General features: G+C 47.7%; 2 protein-coding genes and 1 long non-coding RNA gene across 5 annotated transcripts in view; 2 read left to right on the forward strand and 1 right to left on the reverse strand.

The window, feature by feature from the left end:
* Window positions 1-727: 727 nt before the first annotated feature.
* On the forward strand, window positions 728-14,156 carry CYS1 (cystin 1). Its single transcript, XM_062634519.1, has 3 exons — window positions 728-1,187; window positions 8,379-8,431; window positions 12,775-14,156. Exons 1-3 carry the CDS (start codon window positions 945-947, stop codon window positions 12,878-12,880), a joined length of 402 nt encoding a protein of 133 aa, XP_062490503.1. The 5' UTR covers window positions 728-944; the 3' UTR covers window positions 12,881-14,156.
* Window positions 14,157-14,576: 420 nt separating this feature from the next.
* LOC134171912 (uncharacterized) lies at window positions 14,577-23,532 on the forward strand. The gene is made up of 2 exons (XR_009967770.1): window positions 14,577-19,087; window positions 22,575-23,532. It is a non-coding gene; the product is annotated as an uncharacterized LOC134171912 (long non-coding RNA).
* Window positions 20,784-23,965, reverse strand: part of KLF11 (KLF transcription factor 11) — a 200,693-nt gene continuing 197,511 nt past the window's right edge. For all 3 annotated transcript variants that reach the window (XM_062634525.1, XM_062634526.1, XM_062634527.1), the window contains one exon: window positions 20,784-22,330. In XM_062634525.1, the coding sequence (XP_062490509.1) occupies window positions 22,026-22,330 (305 nt within the window). In that variant the 3' untranslated portion in view covers window positions 20,784-22,025. The remainder of the gene's footprint in view (window positions 22,331-23,965) is intronic.

Below are 23,965 nucleotides of genomic sequence, written 5' to 3' on the forward strand. Positions count from 1 at the left end.
CAACACAAACACTGTTGTCAGAAGCAAAGACAGAAGAAAGCAGTGGATGATGGTTAGGGGATCTGCTCCACAGGCTCAACAAGCTGCCAGGAAGCAGAGAGTGACTCCATCCGTGGGTCAAGCTGAGGAGGTGCCCACATGTCTCATCCTTTGCATGAGGCTTTCCTGAAACTTCAGTCCTTTAACTGATCAGCTCAAGGGCAGAAACCCTCCCCAGCCCAAGAGCACTGCCAGAACTGCCACTTCGTACCCCAAACCTGCCCCAAATGGAATATCATAGAATCACTGAATGGTTTGGGTTGGAAGGGACCTTAAGGATTATCTGGTTCTAATCCCCCTGCCATGGGCAGTGACACTTTCCACTAGAGCAGGTTGCTCAAAGCCCCATCCAACCTGGCCTTGAACACTGACAGGGATGGGGCATCCACAGCTTCGCTGGGCAACCTGTTCCACACTCACAGTGAAGAATTCCTTCCTTATATCTAACCTAAATCTCTCATGTTTAAGTTCCTCTGGGCTGCGTTCATTATTCTCCAAAGGTCTGCAAGACCTGTCTGCGTGAGGTGTCCTGGAATTTAGCTCAGGACCTGCTGCATGGTCCCTGGAGCTGACACCGCCGGGAGGTGTACGTAAGGAACGGGAGGCTCGGGATGCCTGAGATGATGGGCTGGTTTCGAAGGTTTTGGCAGGGTAAGAGGAGGGAGGCAGCCCGCGGGCGCCCTGCGCTCAGAGCGCGTGGTTAGAGACACTGGGGCACCCCTCCCTGCGTCCCGGCTCCCTCCCCGCCGCCGGGCCACTTCTGGGTGGGATTCTGCCCCCTCCCCCAAAGGTTTTGGGAACCGAGGAGCGGCCAAGAACCGCGCCCTCCCCGGCCGGGGGAGGCGGCGGGGCCCGGCAGCGCTTCCCGCCGGCACAGCCCCTGGGCTGCGGCACCGGCGGCGGCCATGGGCAGCGGGAGCAGCCGGCGGCGGGGCGCGGCGGCGGCGCGGGCGGCGGTGCCCGTGGGCAAGGCGCCGGAGCGCCGGGAGCCGCTGCAGACGGCGCTGGCCGAGGGCGAGGAGGCGGCGGCGCTGCCCACCCCCGGCCGCCGAGCCCCGGCCGCCGCCGGCACCCCCCCGCTCCGGGACGGCGGCAGCTGCGGGGCCGCGGCGGCGGGAGGCGGCGGGGGGGCCCTGCTGCCGCAGGCGGTAAGTGCCCGCGCCCGGGACCCTGCGACCGGCCGGACGCCGGGACCCCCATCCCTTGGGGGTTCCCGCTGGACAGGGGAGCCCTGGCGCAGCCGAGGGTAACTGCTGCAGCCACGGCTTCCTCCGGGCAGAAGTGGCACTGAACTCTTTCTACCTTCACTAGTATTCCCGGTCACACTGGCTGCTCTTTTCTCATACTCTCTCTCCTTTGCATCATTCCCATGGTGCGAGGGAAACATGGTCCCGAAAAGGGCGATTCCGTTCGGTCTCCGGTTGCCCTGTGCTACTGAAAGTTTCTTTTCCTCCCTTGTGGAAAGAGCTCGGCTTTATGGAGGCCGGCTCCTGCTTCTCCCTGGGTCGGGCTTGTGAACAGGAGTTTAAAAACATGAACATAAAGCTGCCGTTTAATGTTTGCCAATCTGCTACAACTGCAGTCTGGCTCTTCCTAAGAAAGCATTTCAATCTCTTTCGGTTCAACAAATAATGGATTTGCCCCTGAGGAGGTCGAGATTTATCTTTTCTTTTTTCTTTTCCTATCCAAAAATAACAGCAGCATCTATATCATCTGGTGACAAGGCCAAAGATCACCAGCTTCTGTCATCTTTCCTTAGCTATGGAAGTTGTGTGTTGTTTGTTAGATAAATGCTGCTCTCCACAAATGCACAACAGTCGTCAGACTGAAGTAATAGATTTAAAAATAGAATGAATATTTAGGACCCAGGGACTTTCTGCCTTGCCTGCCTCAGTTTTGCTCTACAGAAGTGTATCATTTCCGTTGCCGAACTGCGTGTCCATGGGGTAACTTTAACACAAAGTAATTTTACCATTAGGAAACTTGGCAGGGTTCAGTATGAGAACCTTTTGGAGGCTTTTTTTGAGGAGTTTTAAAGAAAAGCCTTGAAGAAAGATTTGGAAACGGAAAACAAAACCAGACATCTTGTATTGTCGTGTTTTTCCTTGCTGTTTTAACTCCAAACCCTCCTGCAGTGTGAACAGGAGCTCAGTCCAGCACCACCTTCTGTCTGCGGGGCCTCTCATTTATGAGCAGTCCTCCTGACTTCTCCCTTTTACCTTTGCTTATGGGAATAGAGGTTGGTGGTGTCCATTTCCCCCTGTTTCCGCATGTGAATATCATGGCTGGGTCTTTAAAAATAATTATTACATCAGAGGTGAGTTTTTCTGTGCATAAAGCGGTATTTTAGCTCTACCTGAAGTGATGTATATTCTGGGTAATTACATATCAAAAAGGCAATGGAGCTGTCCCCCATCTCAGTCAGAGAGGCAGTATTCCCATGGCAGTGAATTCTAGAGAGCTAATGACAAGGAGCAAACCAGAAAGGCTGAAGAATTAAAGATGTGGCACCTGGGATGGGGTAGAAGGCATCACTATGCCCCTTCTGCAGACCTCTTCCTCCAGAAGAAATGATGGTGAGGAACCCAAAGCATCACCTCAGCCACCCCGTGCTGTGGTCACACAGGATGCAAACCTGGGATGGGAATGCTGTCAAGCACTGCAGCACAGAGATGACTGTGAGGGCCTTCAAAATCCAGCCTGAAGCCAACATGTGGAGGCTCAGTCACTCAGTGTGGCCAGCTGGGTGCAGCACACAGTGGTGCTGCCTGTGACACCAAGCATCCTGTGTGTCTGCTCATCCAGCTGCTGCTGCTACCTCTGGGAAGGAAGTTCACATCTCTGGTTTCACCAAGACAGGGTGCCTGAAAGACAGCAAAGAATTACCAGTGCTTTTCAAAGCCAATGTTTTTCAGAGATATAACAGACATACAAGAAAATCTGAGATATTTGCAGGGAAAACTTAAAGCTCTCCTTGGTAGCACTTTCTTTGCCTGAGCATGGCGTGGCCGTGGTACAGACAGCAGACATGGGCTTACCATTCTGACTCCTCGAGGCCTAAAAAGTCACTAGCCTGAGAGGAGGAGGGAGGGAACTGTTTGCAGCACCAAGTTTTGGTTGTTTACTGAATGCAGTTTAGTCGTTCAGGTTGTTGTGCAAACTGCAGTCCCACCCTTCCCATGAGGCTGGCGGAGGCGGTTTCTGGAAAGGGATACCAGCTTTGCTGCATTACTAGTTCCTTGCTAGAAGTTTTGAGGGCAGGTTCTCTCAGTCTTGCCAGCTTCTCGAGCAGTCATTTGTAACTCCTGTCTTGTGGTGAGAGCTGGGTTGCTTTGCCCTGCTCAGCTGTGCAGACTGGAGCATGAGCAAAGAAATTTCAGAGAAGGGATGAGTTGATTTAACAAAGCTAATGGGGGAAAGACGAGGGAGGAGGAGGAAAGGCAACAAGGGATACCGCAGTAGAGAAGTCCAGTGAGAAATAGCCCATGGAGGAGCAGACTGTGACCAATTGAAGGAGAGGAGAGGTTTGGCACTGGCCAGAAGAGAGTGGTTGCCTGCAGGCAGGACTCAGCTCTCTGCTGTCATGGTTGGGTTTCTCCTGCATGTGATGTGCATCAGCGCTATGCTTCACACCTGAAACCCTGATGCAATGCGTCATCCAGCAGCAAGCTGGCAGCACCCACGGGCAGTCAGGCCAGGTGGCAGGGGCTGGAGGAGAGGGATGTGGCTGCATCTAAAGGTTTGAGCTACCTCTTTTGCATTTAAATAGTGCCTGGAAGTGAGAAGGGTGAACGTACGTTGCAGCAGTGGGCTGGGAACCAAATCCTTATAGGGAACCTGAACCCAGCTCAGAGCAGACCCCAATATCTCCTTGTCAGCTTCAAACGTCTGTTTTCAGGATTGCCCTCAATTCCAGACAGCTGTATGTGCTCCTTCCTTGTTTCTTTGTTCAAGACAGAAAAAATATTTGTGGTTTTGCAGGTGCTGCTGCAGCACAGAGTGGGATGGCAGCTCCTGGTGGGAAGCAGGGGAAAGGCTGCAGCCTCAGGTATTTCCCCACTGGTTTCCTGGAATGGAAGAGTCACGCAGACATGTTAGGGCCTTGCTTGAAAAGCTTTTTCCATGGCACCGCCAATCCTCTTGACTGGAGATGGGGTGTGATTACAGTAAGCCTATCACCCCAGCTGCAGCACAAGAATAACACAGGTAGCGGGTGTATTAACTGATTTCTAGATGGACTATTGTATCCTTTCAAAACACCCAGGACTTTAAAGCTTTGTGTGATATTTTCAGCCAGATGAATGTTCCTTTTGCAGATTGATGTGGTGCAGCATCATCTCGTGTCTGTGAACACATAGCAGGGTCCTGTGGGGACATTTCATGTTGTGCCCATAGTTTCTTACAGGAACTCACCTAAGTTTATTTTTCTACTCCTATTAAAATGTGCTTCTCTCAAGCAGAAATTTGATATTTCTGATTCAGTGCTGTTAGCAAATTATTTCAACATTTTCTTCCCGTTTGCATTAGTGGTCAAAAATGCCCCCGAGTCAAGTAGTTCTCTACAGTTGTGTGGGGAACACAACTTCCACTGGCCAGGGTGCTTCAGGTCTTTCCCAGCTGAACATCCAGGACTCCTTGAAATCCAGACTAGGGAAGCAGCTACACTAAAAGCCCAAAGTCAGATTATTTCTGGTTCTGCAGTTAATGCCTGGGTGGTTGCTGAGCAGAAGCTCTCCCTCTCTCTCATATTATGATCCTTGCCTTTTTAAAAGCACCTGGAACTTCAGCATCCAGCAAGCAGTGAGCTGTGCTGTCCCCTCAGCCACCGTCACCCTCCCAGCACAGCTGTGCTGCAGCTGGATCCAGAAACTTGCTGACTAGGTATTTTTTCCCCATCGCTTGGCAGAGCACGGGTCTCTTTCGCCCTGAAACCATTCCCGGTCCAGAAACTAAGCACAAGGCATGCGCAGCATAGCTGGGAGCTGGTGGTCTAGTTGGCAGGAGAGAAGAAGCGTGGGAACTCCCCATGTCCCTGCCCACTTCCCGTCCATCGCATGTTCCTAATTCCTTCACTGGCCAGAGGATGTTGCTGCAGACCAGAGCAAGGCTGGAGCTATACATCCCGTTTGCTACCTACTGACACGTTAGATAAACTGGATTGTTTCGCCATTGGTACCCGCAGCTGAGGGTCCGTGAGAAGCTGTTTTGGGCAGCGATGACTGTCTTAGCCAGCCACATCGTTTGTTGGCGTCGCTGGAGGGTGCTGCCCTTCTGCTGTATCAGCTCAGCCTTCTGCAGCTCCCTGCAGACTGCTTCTGCCACATGCTCTGCCTGACATCGCCTTCATTTCAGCTCAGACCAGTCCCCTGTTCCAGTTCACGGGGTGTTCGTGAAGGGAATGTGGAGGCAGGAAGGAGGCACTGGCTTACATCTGTGCTATGAAATCACAGCCCAGGGGACCAGCACTTCTGGGGACCACACTGCTCCCATGAGGATGTTTTTAGGTGGCTCTGTCACTCTCTAGGCTCTCCTGGGTTTCAGGGTCTATGTCTGTGTCTCAGGGCTATATCTGTACTGGTAAACTGTACCGTAGCAGCTGCCTGGCATTGGATCACAGTGGTCTGCCCCACTAAGCTGGCATGGTTTTGGCCAAGATCAACATGCAGGCTCCTAAACAACACTTGGGCATAGCTCAGGGACCATCCTCAAAAGGCATTTGAATTTGGCCACCTAGTTTTGGAGACAATGTGATTTTAACAGTTGAGATTATGGTTGACTGGTTTCAACACAGCTGGGGGGGCAGCTCAGGGCCTGTGATGGTGCATTTGCTGCACATTGCCCTGTGGGCCCCAGGGCCAGGTCTTCTCACCCAGCTCACCTGCAGATGCTAGAGCTGACAGGGGAAGGAGGTGATGGGGAAAGGGCTGGACTATAAGGAACACCAGCCACAGCTTGCCCTGGGTTGCAGGGAATGCAAAGCTGCACCCTGGGAGTGCTGGTTCATGCATGCAATAGAGAGAAATAGCCCCTGGTTCCAGCTCTCCGCTCTGCCTTGCTCCCAGGAGCCTCTGCCCTAACATAAAGAATGGCTGAACTCTGTGTGCAATGGCTGACAAACCTTTCCCCCTCACATCTCATTACATCAAATTAAACCCAAGTACCTGCTGGGTGAGCTTAATATCCAAGCCTTGCAACTTGGAGGAGGTGGCAGTGTGGGGCATTGTAGCACAACAGGCAGACCCCAGCACAAGATGCCTACACTGGGAACAGGGTGGAAAACAAGAAGACACGCTGTGGTCTGAATGAGTAATAAAAAGATGACTGCAAGCTGCAGAAAGGAGAAGCTGACTTCATTTATCTCTTAGCAGGGCACAGGCCAAGCAGGCCTGCAATTACTTATTTAGCTGTAGGACAGGAACCCATAATATTAAAGTGTCGTGACGTGTGCATCATATTAACACACATGAAGGGCTGGTACTAATTACATGCTGACCTTGCACCACGCACATCACAGCAGTCCCGGGCTGGGTGGGGTCAGCTTTATTGTGCCTCAGTGCCCGTGACAGCTCCACATCCTGCCTGCTCCCCGGCACCATGCAGTACCACGGAGCCACATGTCGTGTGCCTGGATGAGCTGGGAGCAGCTCCCAAAGTGTGGAGGCTCTGACAGTGAAGGAGGGGCAGAGGCTGGAGGTGCCTTTTGGTTTCACTTATCACCAGTTTTATGTCATGCACCGGGTTCTGTGTCAATAGAGATTCACCTCTGCCAGTGCCAGGTTCTCTTGGGAAATAAGTGTTGCTGCTGACAGACCCCTTGGAGAAGGTGAGAGCTGATTTTGCACAGAGAAGCATATTCTGCTACCCAGAGCTGCTCTGTCCTGATGACTAATTAATTCTGTCTTCCACCCACACCACACGTACAGCTCATAATATGGAGGAGTCAGCCACAAGGGAAGAAAGCAAAGGCAGCCTATTGTACAGTTCAAACCCCTCCCTAAAATGATCCAAACCCATCCTTTGCCAGAAGTGTTGGAAGCTGGGTTCTCGCTGTGGGAAGAGCATCATCAAAGCACTCCTGGAGAACTGTGTGCCCCTTGGTGCTGAGGATTAATAATGTTCTTCACCTGGTGGAAAGAAACCGGGGTGGCAGGAGGAGCTCAGTGGGTGATGGTGATGATGAGGATGAGGGACTGCATTGCGGAGCACACACCCAGGAGAAGTCAGCCCTTGGAACACAGTGTGGTGTCCTCCTGGCACCACTGCCTGCTCTTGTCGCCTGTGGGAGATAGCCAGTAAATGATGCTAAATAACCAGGCAGGAGCTCTGTTCCCTCGTCATCAGCTTTCTCACATAGCCTCATCTCTTCTTGGACTCAGGAGCTGTTTCTTGAGCACTTCAGGCTCTTCTAGAGAAAACAAAGCATTGCCAAAGAGCAGGGCCCCTTCTGAAAGGAAGTAGAATGCCTTTTGACGGGTACCAAAAGACATTACAAGTCTCCCATAGTACAGAGAGGAAGTTGGAAACAATGAAAGTGATGTTCTTCTCAGTAGCATCTGGCTGCAGGGGTCATTTTATTACTGGTCCAGGTGGGGGCTCAGGCAGACACAATGTCCCATTTTACATGCTGTTAGGTTTGGCTTTGGTTGCCCCTCTGCTGTCCTGCTGGAAACCTGTGGGCTTCCAGCATAGGGAAGGTGGATGTTTCACTCCAGATGGATCATTTCAGGGAAATGGCTTTGTCAGGTGAGAAGAACTGGGTCCTTACTGCTTTAACTACCTTCCTTAGCAGGTATTTCCATAGTGCTCCCTGTCAGCTGGGGGGGGGAGGGAACAGTGATAACTGGGAGGTTTAATGAGTTAATGTTCAGTGATTTGGTTCTGTAGCCTGCGACCACCCAGCTGCCCTAAATGGTGAATGAGAGCTAGCAGAGTGGTAGTTAGTAGAGGACACTCTCTTGCACCTGTATTTTCATCACAGAGGCTGTTTGGGGGTTTAAACCAGGGCAGATATAGCCCAGTATAGGCAGAGATAGGTTTCATAGAAGTAAATAATAGTGTGGGTTGGAAGGGACCTTTGAAGATCATTCAGTTCAACCCCCCTGTCAATAGCCCCAACTCTCTCAGCCTTTCGTCAAAGAGAGGTGCTCCATCCCTCTGATCATTTTTATAGCTTCCTCTGGACCCTCTCCTACAGGTCCATGTCTTTCCTGTACTGAGGGTCCCAGAACTGGATGCAGTACTGCAGGTGGGGTCTCACCGGAGCAGAGTAAAGGGGCAGGATCACCTCCCTCAACTTCACAGTGTTGTAACTGAAATACATGACTTTTCTTCTTTTGCAGGCTTTGTCAACCAGAAGCCCTATGAGCCCAGAGAACAACAATGCTGACCATCAGTGAGTAGCCTGTGCTTTCATTATAACTTCGGGGAGGAAAGCAGCTGGAGCAAAGGGAGCATAAAGGGGAAAGCTATTCCTGCATGCCTTCTACTGTGCAAGAGGGAGGTGGGAATGGGTTATAGGCCTAAATATCCTGTCCTCTACCTATTTGCTAATTAAAAAGAAAATCCAGGAGCTATGCTGCCTGAAAAGATCCAGGCTCCAGCTCAAGTACAGTGTAGAGATTCATTTCTTGTCATGAGCAATGCAGAATTTAGGATGTCTGCATGCCAGAGAGGCACCTTGATGGAACTTGGAAAAACTAGGGAAGGAAGCTAGGGAGAATTGCTTCAAGGAGTAGCTCAGGCCCTGGTTCACTCACAGGCCATGTGTGGGCTCTGCAGCATGTAGAAAAGGAGAATAACATCTCTTTGCTACCCAGGAATCATAAAGAAAACTCCTGGGGCACTCCTGTAACACATGTTACAGTTAGAGACATGAGTATCGCTCAGGGACAGGGTAATGGTGGGGATCTACTGCACTAGGTGACAAAAGAAACCTGAACTCTTTCACAAGTGAAAGCTGTGCCTCTGAGTCTGCCTGCACCAAGAGCAATGGGAGCAGTTTGCCACACATGTTGAAGAAACCTAAGTGAAACAAAAAGGCTTGAAAAAATATCTTAAAATACCATCTCCTCATGGTGAAGAGCGACTCTCGTGAGGTTAAGCTCTGACTGTGACCCAGCCCTCTGCTCCCTCAGCACTCGGGAGCAGACTGATCTGCAGATCCTGGCTGCCGGGCTGTGTGACCTACTAATGCTGAGCAGTGCTGGTGGATGTGACACAAGAGCCCGGGCACCATGTTCCCCTGTCGTCTCCCTCCCAGCTAGCAGGGAGTTCATTGGCAAGGCTGCTTGATTCAGGAGCACTTGGAAAGCACCTCTCCCCTCAGCTTTCTCAACGGAGGGGCTCATACGGGCACTCTCGTGGGGACTCCCTTGGGCTCTCCAGCATCCTCAATGGGCTTTGGACTGTGATGGCAACTGAGCAGCCCCCTCTGGGGAGCACAGCCAGCCCTGCCACAGTCCCCATCATGCTTCCCAGTCCCAGGCTCCTGCTGGCCCCTCACCCCTGACAAGGCTTTCCTTCTCCCTCCCTCTCTAACACGCAAAAGGGAGGACTTGAGACAGCAGAAGCAGGTTTCTAACCTGGGATGACAGAGCAGGAGCTGATTTTCATTTAGATATCATTCACTTTATACCCACTGCGAAGCCCCATGTGTGAAGTGCCTGTACTGCCCGTGATAACCAGGGCTGCAATTTCTGCTCGCAAGAACTGCACACAAACACTTTTTTGGAAATGGTCCAAAACCATATTTTGAAGAAATCAGATCAAGTCAAGCCCAGAAACAGCAGTTAATGGGTGTAGGAGTCTCACCCTTCACATTTCTGTGGCTGGAATTATTCTAGGTAAGCACTCACGTTACAAGCAGCAAAAATCAACCTCGTCTTAGTGGAGCTGCTGACTGAAGACATTCCTGTGAAGCCAATTAAAGAAGAAATAAATGTCAGTCAAGGAGAATTAAAACTAGACATGGAGACCTAATGCTGTCTGCCAAGGGAGCAGTCACATGAGGCAGATGCTGTAGGTGTGCACCTCCTGTACTGTAAACATGCCAGCATGACACCATGTAAGCACCTAAACCAGGCTAGCAAATACCTTTGATGTGCATGGGAGCACACTGGTGTATTCTGATTGTGCCGTGTTACCTCTCCTTCCCCCCACAGTAATTTTGAGAATTCTCTATCATCTGGTAGTCCATGGGTGGGATGGCAGAGCCCGGGAACACTGTAATGACCCTATAATTGCTGCCAAGGCTCATGTCACTGGCAGTGTTACCAGTGCATTGTTTTGACCCGTTTTCCAGCTGCAAGGTATTGCACAAGGCATTTTAATGATTAACCCTGGACCTTCCCATCCTCAGCCCTGACCTGCAGCCCTGGCTGTGTGTTGATGGGAGCAGCAAGGAGCCTCCCCTCCTGCCACAGCAAGGCAGGAGCAAGGTTGTGGTGCATCTGCTCCTGTCCTGACCACATCCTGTGCTCAGGATTTCCCTGCGACAGCCTCTCACTTATTCCCAGAACCAGCTGCACCAACGTACCTTTGAGATCAGGGTTCAGGTCATGAGGGCATCAGGAGGTCTCCGGTCCAGTCTCCTGCTCTAGGCTGGATCAGCTGTGAGGTCAAAGCAGAGCGCTCCAGGCTTTGTCCATCAGGTCTTGAAAGACTCCAAGGATGCAGCCTGTGCAACCACAGCCTGTTCCTCTGCTGGCTGTCCTCAGGGTACAGAAGTTTCTCCTTTTATCCAGACTGAACCTCCCATTCTTTAATTTTTATCAGTTTTTCCGTATTAGATGATACAGAACTTTGCCGTAAAAATAGAACATGAACAACAACTTGTTTTTGCTTTGCTCACAGCCTTCTCTATTACTTTCAGTTCTGGAATGTGCGTGGTAGGTGGACTTTGCTTTTGTCTTTTTAAAAACACATCTATGTTTCAATGAGTTCTAGTTTTACCTGGAGATTTTCTCCCATGCTTGGAGGTCACCATGCAAGCCACAGCATCAAGAATAATTAACAGTGGGAAAATATGTAACTGCTAAGAGAAACAATGACCCTTCTGTGGGCCTACAAGCAAGCTGCCAAGAGCTCTGTCTCTAATTCATCACATAATATAAAAGTAGTTCAGGGACTGTCAGAGTGTGGAGTTTAAATCAATAAATCACATGTTGAAGTCAGAGTTCTGCATTTCCTTTCCCTAATTCTTGCTTTGTACCTGCTGGTGTTCGGTTCAGGCTCTTGGACCTGTGGCTTTCTTCCCAGTTCTTTTTTACTGCAGTGGAAACCAGACTGCCTGCAGCCATGAGAAGAGGGAAAATAGATAAAAGCAATAAGCAGAAGAGCCCACTTGCAAAACCCTACTCGCTGCCAGTTGAACTTGCTATCAGGGGCACAGTGCAGAGGAGTAGGACACCCACATGACCCAGCTCCCATGCCAGCTGGTCATCAGGTGGCTCCAGGAAAACATCTAACTATTTCTGTCATGCCAGGGTATAGCATTAACGCAGCTAGGTCAGAGCAGCAGGGCTGGGCAGAAGCCTTTCTGACCCCAACAGATAAGAGCAGAGGAAGGGTTGCATTGCTGCCGCTTGCTCCACAGTGATAGCTGTAGGAGACAGGCTGCTGTCTCTTCGAGGAACACTGTGGATGGTCCTCACCCAAGGAGAGCAGTTTCTGAGAGCTCCTCCTGTAAATGACCGAGTTTCCTTTGAAAAACATCCCAGAGTTCTTTTCTTCAGTTCTGATTCTACGTTCACTTGCCTGCTTGGGGCAGCAGAGATATGGAAATCTCTCCTCTTTGGCAAACAACTTCCATGCAAAACCACTCCTTTCTTGCTTACTTGTCCTCCACCAGTGGATGGTCACAAAGTAAGCCCATGATTCTCGGTTGATGTGGCATGGCAGGGTATTTTACTGTTTGGGTTTACCAATTCAAGTCTCCATTTAGCTCTGCACCTCAGCATGACCCCCATTTCATGGAGCCACGTGCCCCAGCTTCCAGAGATGCCTGGCCTGACAGCGCAGCTTGCTCGGGTCCCAGTTCCCTATAAGGTCAAGGAGGAGCACTCACCTCTCAGCTCTGTCTCCTCGAATCCTGGAGGGCAAGATCAAGCAGACTTGGCAGCATGAGATACAGTGGTCAGAATTTGCAGAGGACTTTTCAGTGTTCTCCCTCATGCAGGTGGGGACACATTTCCCTAGTACCCAACATAGCCCACCTCTGATGACACCAGTAAAACCCATACCAATTCCCTTTGAATTGTACGTCATTTCCCAACCACGGGAGAGTTGTGCTAACGTGAAAATAAAAGCCATACGAGCACTTTGAGGTGGCTGCATTCATATTTTGGTTGGAACTCAAGTCCCTTACAGATACAAAGAAAACCCCAACCCTTTCTGCACAAAACCTTAAATTAGTAACTACCACAAAGGTTATACAGTCCTTTAGCTGGGTCTCTGATCTAACCCACCAAAAGGTTCTGGGAGTTTGATCTGGAGCCTTGTAAGCACTGTACTGCAATGAACTCAGACTGAAATAGATGCCAAGCAATAGCAAATGTCAGCGAGCGGCATGCCTATGGGGGGTATGGGAACTAGACGTGACAGAGTATCCGTGTCTCAGCAAGCCACGTGCAGCTTGATCTTTCCATTCACAAATAAAAAATGAAGTAAGGGTCATCTTGTGTCTTCAGAACTTGCTCCTCTCTTGTAACACCAATAACTCATTCCCTTCCCTGGCAGGTGCCCACAAGAGAACAGCAAGAAGCCAGCAGGACAGTCCACAATATCCTATGATTACTCAGAGGAGGAGCTCATGGCAAGCATCGAGCGAGAGTACTGCCGCTGAACCCAGCCCCTTGCCATGAGAACTTCAAGCTTGTTCCTGGAAGCCCAGCTGGAGCAAAACTGCTACTGACAAAACAGCCCCTCGCACAGTGGGATGGCCCAGGAGAGGAGGGTGGCGAGGAGAGACGGAGCGTGAGAGGCAGTGTTACTGCTTGGGAAGCATGGGGGGAGAAAGTCCTCCTGACCAACCCTGCCTGAGAGCATCAAGTTCCTCACCAGCTGCTGAGCAGTGCTTCTGGAAGAGGAACCAATTCATCTGCGAATCAGTATTTAGACGCTCATTTCTAAACTGTATTTCCAAATGAAGATGTACTAGAACTGAAGTGTCATACTAGAAGTGTTGAGACATCATGCTTTGAAGGAAAATCTTGTTTTGTCTTAGCAGAAATGAAATGTAGCAATAGGATTCCTGCATAATAAATGCAGCAATATGATTCAGGTCTCAAGGGGGTGTTGCATGAAATTCATGTTCCTACCACTTACAAAGGGCCAAATTTACTCCTTGTACCGTGCAAGCTTCAAGTCCAGGTCTGAATCTGCCTCTGTCTCTTTGAATGTGGTCCCTGGTATGGGATGCAAGATGAAAAGGGGAGTGAGCCCACCATCGAGTACATAGGCAGTGTAATCTCAGAGTTCAAATCCCACTATGTGGGGAAATGAGGCTCCTAGGAGCTATCTGGTAGCATAGGATCTATACAATCCCTTTGGGGTGAGATCTCAGCATCAGTGTCCTACCTTGGGCTCCTTGGTGTGGATTCTCCAGACAAAGCAGGAGGTACATCACCAGTGCTGCCCTGCTGTAGCGAGTGATCATCCATTTCGAGAGGGACTTGCATGCTATAGCAGAGAAGCTGTTTGTGATCAGTTCTCAGAATTACCACTCCCAGCCGTTCTGTGTATTTCCTGTCCTTGGTAGGTAGCCTAGAATTATAATCACTACATTTTACCATTAGCTGACTGCAAAGTAAACCAAAAGTCAGCTCTACAAAGGAAAACATATTTTCAGTGCTCCCAGACAGGGAAACCTGGCATTTGAGGGCTTCTGTTCTTATTTTACCCGCATCTTAACATATTATGAGTAGCTGCCTATTATCAGAAGTAGAAAAATACTTTATTTCTGTCTTTAGCTGAAGTATAAAAGACATCAGATGAAATCTTCACATAGCCCACGTAAATGCAAGAGGAAACAGCTGGACACATCTTAAGATGATGTATTTTAATTTCTTTGTAATTCCTGGTATCTGTGAAACAGAAATAAATGCATCTGTGCTCATGTAGTCCTCAATGAAGGCATCAAATGTTGTTTTGAAAAAGGCTTTATTATGTGGTGACTCATCTTACGGTACCTGCAGAGGCCGAGCAAAACACACTCTTGGAGGTTGGCAGGAGGGACGATGTGAGGCAGACACTAGCTCACACCCCTGACACATGTATTTATGCCCCTGGTGTCTTTCCTGCAGCAGCCTTCAGTGTGTCTGGCCACTGCACTCTGCCTGAGAGGTCAGGAACTGCCAGGCAGCCAGTGAAGGTGGGCAGCAGACAGGGAGCCAACCTCCCGCAAAACTATGCAGGCTTGGAGACAAGAGCTCCCAGCATGCCAGTCAAGGTAGGACAAGGGGTAATGGTTTTAAACTGAAAGATGATTGATAGGCTTAGGTTGGACATAAGGAAAAGTTCTTTGCTGTGCAGGTAGTGAGACACTGGCACAGGTTGCCCAGAGAAGCTGTGGCTGCCCCATCCCTGGCAGTGTTCAAGGCCAGGTTGGATGGGGCTTGGAGCAACCTAGTCTAGTGGAAGGTGTCACTGCCCATGGCAGGGGGATTAGAACCAGATAATCCTTAAGGTCCCTTCCAACCCAAACCATTCTATGATTTTCAGGTAGCCAGAGTAGAGAGCAAATGTCCTTGAATAGCTTGGGTAAGTCGGGTGGGTCCTCTGGAGCAAGGTTTCTCCAACCCTCCTGAAGAAAATCCAGTTTTGAATGGTAGCACATTAGCTTTTGGCAGTGACGAGTAAAAGAAAAAGGAAAATATCTATCTAAACTGAACATATTATCATTAGGTTGCAAGAAATCTTTCTGGAGGGAACACAGCAAACCACTAAGCTTCTTCACAAAATTAGCTTATCAAATAGCCAAGGGATGAGTACATTTCTGCACCTGGAATAAAGGTGCAGTGGGTTTCACAGGTAACTTCTTCAGTATCACCAAGAAAACAGGAAGAGCTGCAGGAGCATAGGAAGGTCCACAAGGGAGCGATGCAGCTGGAACAGTCACTGCACCAGGGAAAAGGTGGGAGAAGGAAGTTTTGGGATGGAAGGAGGGACCTCAAACTGTGCCATGACCTTTCAGGCTTTCTCTGTGACATGAAATGACGCCTAGGAAGGCACCATCACGCCATTTAACTCCCTGATGTCAGTGTAACCCTACTTCTGATCCATCCTTTGCTCAGGGGAAGTAAGATGAGCATTTACAGGTAAATAATCATATCAAAGCAGTACTTGAGCCCACAACTCATTTCAACAGGAACTTCATGAACTGAAGGACATTTGCACTATGGAGATCACTTTGCCACGTCTCAAGCAGCGAATTATGGGAAAGTTTGTTTTCTTTTAATTGTATTCCTCTATAACCATCATCAGTTCACAGCCACTTGCAAGACAAAAGACTTACTTGGCTTGCCAGTACTTCCTGCTTCTAAAAGTTTTGCTGGAATTAAGTAAGGTTCTGGAGTTTCCCATTCATCGTTTTAGAAACTGTATGTTTTTACTCTCCTGTCCAGTACATGCATCGTAAGACGGGGTAGCTGACCACGGGTTTTGAGCTAGTGCTATTAATCCCCATTAATAAAGCAGCAAAAGGCAATGCATAGTAAGCAGATCACTACATTATTCATCTAACAAAGACAAATGCTACACACTGTTATTTTTTAAGTGAGACAAAACTGCAGTTGCTGAGAAGACTGAAGAGAGTAATTTTTTCAGCTAATCATGAGAAATGACTCTTTTGTGCATAAGAGACACTGCCACTTGCGCTTAGTGACTTCCAACTAGCTCAAGAGGTTTCTTACCTGGCCATGCAACAAGATGCCAGCTGAAATGTTCTGGTGGTGAAAGCACTGAAGAAATCTCTTAAATTAGGCGACCTTAAAACAAAACCAATGAACCTGAGCTACAGAACCAGTTTACACACTTACTCAGACTCTTGATTCCACTCAGTTCTGGGGTTTCAGGTGCTAACAAGTGCTTTGAATCCTTTTTTTCCATTTGTTTGTAGATGCCTTTCTGACAGCACTGCTGCTTTTTGCAGAGCTCTGCCTTTTCAGTAGCCCGATAAATGGGCAGAACTCTTTCCCAAAGAGCAGCTAAGGAAACAGATCAGTGATAGAGCTGTTTTAGGGAGTGAGTTGTCTTTTACCTGGAGCTGTAGGTAGACTGAAGTGGAGAAAACAAAGCTGTGACTCGACCTGTGCTTGGGTGAGATGACTGGAGAGTAAGATGAAGAGCAGCCGGTCAGATAACCACAGGCGCTCAGGACAGGTGGTCTTTGTAGCCCATCTCTGTTTCTGGGACCCTGAACGCCAGTCCTTTTGCCCAGTGGAAGTGAAGATGCCCCCATTAAGCGTGTATCTACCAGCATCCCATTGCCCAAACCTCCAAGTGCTGAGCAACCAGTTCCCTGATGCATCATGTCCAGCACTGCTGTCATCTGCTTGCCTCCACGATATTAGGAGGATAGAGGAGAACAAAGAACTTGTCTTCACAACAGAGTGGAAAGGAGGGTGGCACCCCCACCATCCCAGGGATGCTCTTCCTGCAGGATCAAACCCCAGCAAGCTTTCAGCCAGACTACTCATACACACAGAAGCTGAAATGGAGCCAGCACCCTGGATGAGGTGCAGTCCTGGAGCTGTGCCACACGAGCAGTGTGGGGGAGCTCCCACTGCACTTGGCAGGGGAGGTGGAACACCAGCTGCCTGGCACAGACCACAGCCACTACAAGCTTTTTTTTTGCCCCACTCTGAACACAGAACATGGCAATTATTTGCACAGGGTGAAGTGGGTTCCTCTGGACAATGATAACAGAAATCACTCTGAACTCAAGACACACTACAAGTGAGAAAATTAAACCTAAGGTATTCTTTCTATCTAGGAAACTCTCCCAGGAAAGGATATACTACAGCTTCCTTAGGTTTTTTGCATGTGTAAGATGTGCCCATGACCTTTTGCACACATTAGGATGTAAAAGCCACTGTTGCTCCTGCACTGAAGAACTGAAGCAGAAAACAAGGAAGGTTGCATTTTACATGATGAAAACAATCTGGAAAGAAAATGCCTCAGTGCCAACATACTTGCTGCAGGGAAGGCAATTCCACAGACTGCATGGACTGGGAGCAGACGTGGCTGAGGCTTTGCAGCTTCCTCCTGAACCGTCTTGCTTTTTTCCTTAGCCTGTAGGATGCCAGGTTTTGAGTCATGATTTACTCTTCCTGCATGCATGGAAGAAGTCTGCCTTCTCATGGCCATAAAATGCCCGTCTCAAGCTGCCTTGTCAGACATGAATGGAAGGTAAACAGGCGGATGGGCTCACAGATTAAAACTTCAAAACTGGTTAGAGGATTGAAGATGAACTCAAGTCAGATGCAACCCTAGGGCAGGATTCAGCTCACAAGAGATGACGGAGGAAGTGCTGCCTTCATCATTCACAGGATACTGAGCACAGCTTTCACACCTGGAAATGGGGAGTTAGCCAGAGCTGCAGCCTAAGCCATAGGAGTACACAGGTTGTGCAGCCACCCAGCAGCATGGGTCACCTCTGCCCAGCGAGCGCTAAAGTCTCAGGATGGTTTCATGCTTCCAGTATCCAAACTGCAAGTGGATCAGTGCTCATCAGTTTGTGAGCAAAACAAGGCAAGCTGCCACCTAGCTGAAGGTTTGGCTGCCTAACCACACACAGCAAAGCAATGCTGGCCTAACTGCAAACCATAGCACTAAACGCAATGGACACATTTGAGTACACATCCATTTTTCCATAGAAAATTATTAGTTTTCATGGACAGTCCTTCAAGACAGGACTTTCGCCCACACAATACTTGTGTCAGCACATAGGAAGGCTTCCTTGCATGTGAACTGTTTTCTCTCACAGGATGAAGCTGTTCCAGTCTCCAGCCTCATCAGGATGTGTCCTGAGTGCAGCTGTGTGTAACAGCTCAGACCACAGTATGGTTCTAAGGAAAAGCAGAAAGATGAGCACAGAACTGTGAAATCCATTGTCATGTCTTGCATAAGCAAAGCAAGGCAGATAATATAAAATTTGGCAAAAAAAAATACAGATATTGTTCAGGATATGACTTGGGGCTCAGAAAAATCTTCCTGGGAAAACAGTCAGAACAGACAAGTAGGACAACTTCCCCTGGGACACAAAAGCATTATGGAAACCCACAGAGCCCATGGGCTGAAGAGTTTGTGCTACTCTGCAGAGTATCAATCCCACAGGAAAGACATCCTTTCTCCTGAGGGGCAAGCAGGACCATCCATGGGATTTTCTCTTTTCATCTTCCACACCCTTGAAGAATGATGTCTTCTGCGGACAAAGCCTTGAGCCACCGCTCCCAGTTTGCACTCTGAGGGCTCTGACTACAGAGACCATCACCTTGCAGTGAAAGGCTGTGACAGAAAGCTGGTGTCATTCATTACACCGTCTCCTTCCCTTCTCTTCCATTAAAACATGACCTCGCCGGAAATAAACATTGCTGAAGCCTGGGAACTGGTCTGAGGGAAAAAAACAGCAGAGATGCCTAAAAAATGTAAAGTAGTAGCTGCTGCTGCCACCACAGCTGGACACCTCTTTGCCAGACAAGACCTGGAGGTGATACCCAGCCTGCCAGAGCCTCTTCCCCACCAGAGAAGAACCAGGGCTGATGCAGCCATCTCTTGAATCAAATTCTCATCTCTTCTTCATTTCCAGCGTCACGCCATGCACAGCCTGCAACACCAACAGAGCAGCACCTTTTGCTGATAGCTTCTGGAGGCCGTACTAGAACAGAGCTACAGACCCCAAGAGTCTTGTTCTCAGACAGCATGCAAAAGCCCCCAGCCCTGGCAGTGGTGCAGATATATCCACCAAATACACAAGAAGCACTGTATAAAATTATAAACGGATAAGCACTGATCAATTTACAACAAAATCCAAAACGTCCTGCATTTACAGGTAAGTGAACTGGCAAGCCCCAAAGTCTTCCACTGGTTTAGATATATAACCTAATCCAGAAGGATTTACATAGTTCTGGAATGAATGTGTATGAAACCTAAAAATCTGCAATTTTTTGATGATTTAAACCCAGTCTCATTACATACTTTTTATTTAATAAAAGTGAAAAATAAGTACAAAACCATAATTCCATTTCTTTAAAATAAGTCTGAACAATAGAGTTCAGGCAGTAAAGTGCAAAAGAGCAGCTATCCCAGCCATGCTTTATCCATAAACAACCCTTATGTAGCAGGAAGGAACAAGAAGGGCAAGCAGCACAGACACAGCCACACCACAGCTCAGCTATTCATGCACATCCATGAGATGTCCCAGGCACAAACACATTACAGGAGCATGCAAAAGACTAACAAAGAGGGAACCGTTGCTCTTCTACATCATGACACACATCCATGACACACTGGTTTATATTCCATATTCTCCAGCCCATCATCTGGATGCTACAAGCTAACATTACTGAATTATGACACAAGCTTCCAAACTGTTTTGCTCAGGGGAACACCTTAAGTGGTTAGTCTGTAAAATGAAATTAAGTACGTTGGCCACTGGATTGAGACAGGACACTCTTCCCTTGGTTATGAGCATGCTAAAATAATGGCATCCAAAAGTCAAACTTCTTGTTCTAAGGGTCTTCTGAAGGAAAAAGAGCAGCAATGTCTCTTTCTTCACCACATGAATTTGGAAAACTGGGAATTGACAGAGAGCAGCAACACTACACAAGCACCCAGGTTACCAGCAGAGAAGTTTCAGCCACAGTGTGCTCACACTCACCAGCACGCAATGCTGCGGTGAGTGGGAGTACAGCACATGTCGAGTGAACGGGTGTGGGCATTTTAAAGGTCAGACAAAATCTTTCAGCATGTTTAGCACAATACTCCAATATGGTGCAGTGTAAACACTAGTGTTAAATTATCATTCTTCACTATGAGGGTGGTGAGGCACTGGCACAGGTTGCCCAGAGAAGTTGTGGCTGCCCCATCCCTGGCAGTGTTCAAGGCCAGGTTTGATGGGGCTTGGAGCAACCTGGTGCAGTGGCAGAGGGTTGGAACTGTATGAGCTTTAATGTTGCTTCCAACCCAAACCAGCCTATGATCCTATAAACTACAGATATAACCACAAAAAATAATGACATATTCTGCTTTCAACTGAAACAGGTCTCCACCCATTTCAGGGGAGTGCTAGCTGAGATCAGGGAGTCTGCACTTACACAGATGAGAACTGTGCTTTGCTCACACTGGGAAATAAGAGTGGTATTTCAGAACAACAAAGCAAGAGATAGCACACTCCTAGTCATCCACATTTTACACAACCAGGAAAAAAGTCCTCAGCACTCAACTAAGCTTCAGTGCAGGAGTGGCTGGAGGGAGAAGAGTCCAGAAGGCACTACAGAAATACTTCATTCAGTGGGTGAGCTGTCTCCCAGTAAAACAGCACCTGGTGCTTCAGAGCACAAGAGCTCTACCATCAGCTCTGCTACAACACTACACTTGCACGTTCTTCCACACCATGGAAACCCAGCAGTCCAGTTGTGCTATAGGATTTTGCTTTATTACTCATACCATGCCACTAAAACACAGCATTCCTGCAGCCAGCAATTCCACGTCTTAGCCATATTTACACTGGGTGTAAAGAAAATGCATTCAACAGGGAAAATACCTCATTTAATAGAAAAGGGTGACTTCATACAAAGTACTGTGGAGAAGTAGAAGGCCACATGCAAAGTGTCAAGTTGACATGGTGGCTGTTTCTTAAGACACGGTTAGTACTTTCTCTGGTGCTTTGATGCAAGTACTTGAAAGCCTTGAACAATTTCCTATAAGGTGCACAAGCATCCACAATACATAAAAATTCTTAATTTTCTATTTCTCTTGTATGCAAAAAAAAAAAATATATAAACAGAGACCCAGCCAATTATCCCCATGTTATCTTGCCATTTTCGCACCTTCCAGTAGACTTTGACATGCTGGTTTAGTAGGACTGAAAGTAAAGCATAATTCTTAGTGTCAAAGTTTCTAAACAGTGTTTGTGCTTCTAGCTCCATCAGAGCAGCACAGCTCCTCCAAACTTCGCTCCGCTGGAGTGTGGACTCAGGAATGCCCAGTATGTCAAGCTTCTACCAAACATCACAACAGCATCCACTTGCAAAGGGTAGGAATTTATAAAATGTTGAGGATTTCACCACTTGTCCTCTGGAAGTCATTCTGGTTTGTCTTGTTTTAAAATGATGTCCCACTTCAATCTCAAACCTCCAATATCACCTGTGACAGGAGGGTGTAACAGCACCAGCCCATCACAGGATAAGGATCTGCAAGTGTGAAAATCCCAATCACTGTGAGTTATCAAATATTCTGTTTACAAAATGTTCTGAATGCAATTCTTTTGATTTACTGAAAAAAAAAAGAGTTTCCAAAACTCTGGGTCTCATCCTGCACACCCCTACTAATGCAGGTCAAGAAATCTGCCTGTATATCAAGACCAAAAATGAATAAATACAAAATATATTTGGTATAGAAAATACTAGTATAAAAATTAAAAATCACCCTGTTTTACTGTCCATCAAAATATTAACAGCAAGCATTACAAGTGACTTCTTTAACCTATTGCCAAAATCATTTCCAAAGAGTTCTGCTTTCCTGAAGTGCTGGTGATTGCATTTGCCCAAGTACTGGAAAAAAAAACCCCAACAAACAACAAAAAAATAGGGAAGGAAGGACAAAATATATGATAGATTTCTCACAGAGCATTATTAACAGAGGACCTAAACTGAAGGAAACTAAAGTATGCACAAACACAGCAGAAAAAAGCTATTGTCAGTTCTGCTCTATCCACCAGAGCTCTTCCTGATCTTCAGGCAATTTGTGGAGAAGGTGCTCCCTTCACACTAGCCCTGACAGACAGATGATGGCATGGGGACAAGCATACTCAGAGCACTGCTGCTTTTTGGTTTCTCTGCTGTGGCAATCCTGCTGAGTTTGCCAACCTCTGTCTGCCAGCTGGGGATCTTCTTTGTGGTCACATGGCGGCGGGTATGCTTTGTCAAGTGATCACTGCGCATGAAGCGACGCTCACACACGGGACAAGCAAACTTCTTCTCTCCTGTGTGAGTTCTGCGGTGGCGTGACAGTTCATCTGAGCGAGCAAACTTCTTGTCACAGCCTTCCCAGCTGCAGTTGAAAGGCTTTTCTCCTGCAGGGCATAAAAGAAACATAATTTACTTTTGAAAAGCTGTGTTACAGTTTTATCAAAGAACTAACTTAAATCCTGCCTTGCAAAACCCAATGAATTCCACAGAGCTGTTCATGTGTGTAGTCAATATTAGCTTAAGCTCAAGTTGTGTTTTGGACAAAAATTGTAGGTATCACTTCTATGTACTCCCTCATGTCACTTTAAATGTTCTTTAATCAAGCCTTTTTTTGTTTCTTCTTTTCAGTTATCCCAGTTTAAAGAAGAGGATTCTTCATAAAGGTACCTTACCCAATGACTGAAATAGAAGCAACTCTCTACCCAATTCCTATGTGACTACAGCTGTACAGCTGGTGCATGTCACCAGCAAAAACTGAAGGCAAATGGGAAGCCTGGAGTCAAGCCTCCTGAGTCCTGCTGCTCCAGTGATCCAGTCCTACACACAAATACTACCCCAGCAAGTACTACTGAGGAAAAGCCTGTCCTGCAATTCCCAACAGACAGCTAGGGGAATTCTGCACACCCAGGAATGACAGCAAGCAGAAAGGCTGTTCACATCAGCTTCTGCTCATCCTGGGCAACTGACCTACCCTAAACAACACAATCTACTGACTACAACCCTCACATAAGGCTCAAGATAAGCATCTACCACATGACGCATATTTATGATAACACTTTGGAGCAGGACACAAGTGTCCAGCAGAAAGGAAACCCCACAGAAGTGCTGCTCTTATTTCAGATATTGAGAGTAAGTTCTGTGTTTTTTGTATTTGGTATCACCTAGCTTCTCAGTGCTCAAGGAAAAGAAAGATGAACTACTCTGCCTCCTGTTTCCGTAATATGGACTAGCTAGCAAGGGCTCAGAATGCTTCGCTTCCCACCAATGTCCTAGTCTTAATAACAATACAAGGATACACACACCTTTCCCATGGATCATCAGCAGTACATGAGACACTTTTGCTAGTCTATGTTTACCCTGTAGTGCCAGGTTAATTCAGCAGCCTGCAGCACTTACTTTCAAGCTAGAAGCAGAAACATCATTCCACCTCTGAGCTCTGGTTTACAAGGATTATCAGCTTCATATAAGGCTTAAGCACTTTCCCCAAAGGAACTGTAAAGACAAGCTGCCAACCTAATGCAAATCCTGCCACAGAAGCTGACACCCTATAAACCACAGTGTCTGTGGGGCAAGGGAGGGTAAGGGGGGGGGAAACAACAAGGAAAACCAAAATTAAACAGACTTTTGAATGAGCTATTCTGTACCAATTTCTTAACTATGCCTATCCCTCAACATCAAAAATAGTCCCCGAGAACTCAAAGTTAGTTTTAACAGGATCTTGAACCCAGAAAAATGATAAGTAAACCACATGTATACTGTCTCCACACTGATCAGATTTCATGGAGCAAATCAGCTCGTATTAATTACAACTAATTTTCATTTATCTTTAAAATTCCCTTTCTGTAACTGAATAAACTGCTACATTCCTGTACCAGCTCTACTTCCTAACACAGCAGCCCAAAATCTCAGTGTTTTCCCATTTAGCCTAAACAAAGCTCTGGAAAAATGAGTAGTTTCCAAATTTCTCTTATTCGCCTCATGCAAGAATTAAGACCAAGCATCCGTACTATGGTTTGCTT

The sequence above is a fragment of the Pezoporus occidentalis genome, unplaced genomic scaffold, assembly GCF_034315485.1.
Source record: "Pezoporus occidentalis ecotype Australia unplaced genomic scaffold, CSIRO_AGI_Poc_V1 ctg43, whole genome shotgun sequence".
Taxonomy (NCBI): Eukaryota; Metazoa; Chordata; class Aves; order Psittaciformes; family Psittacidae; genus Pezoporus; species Pezoporus occidentalis.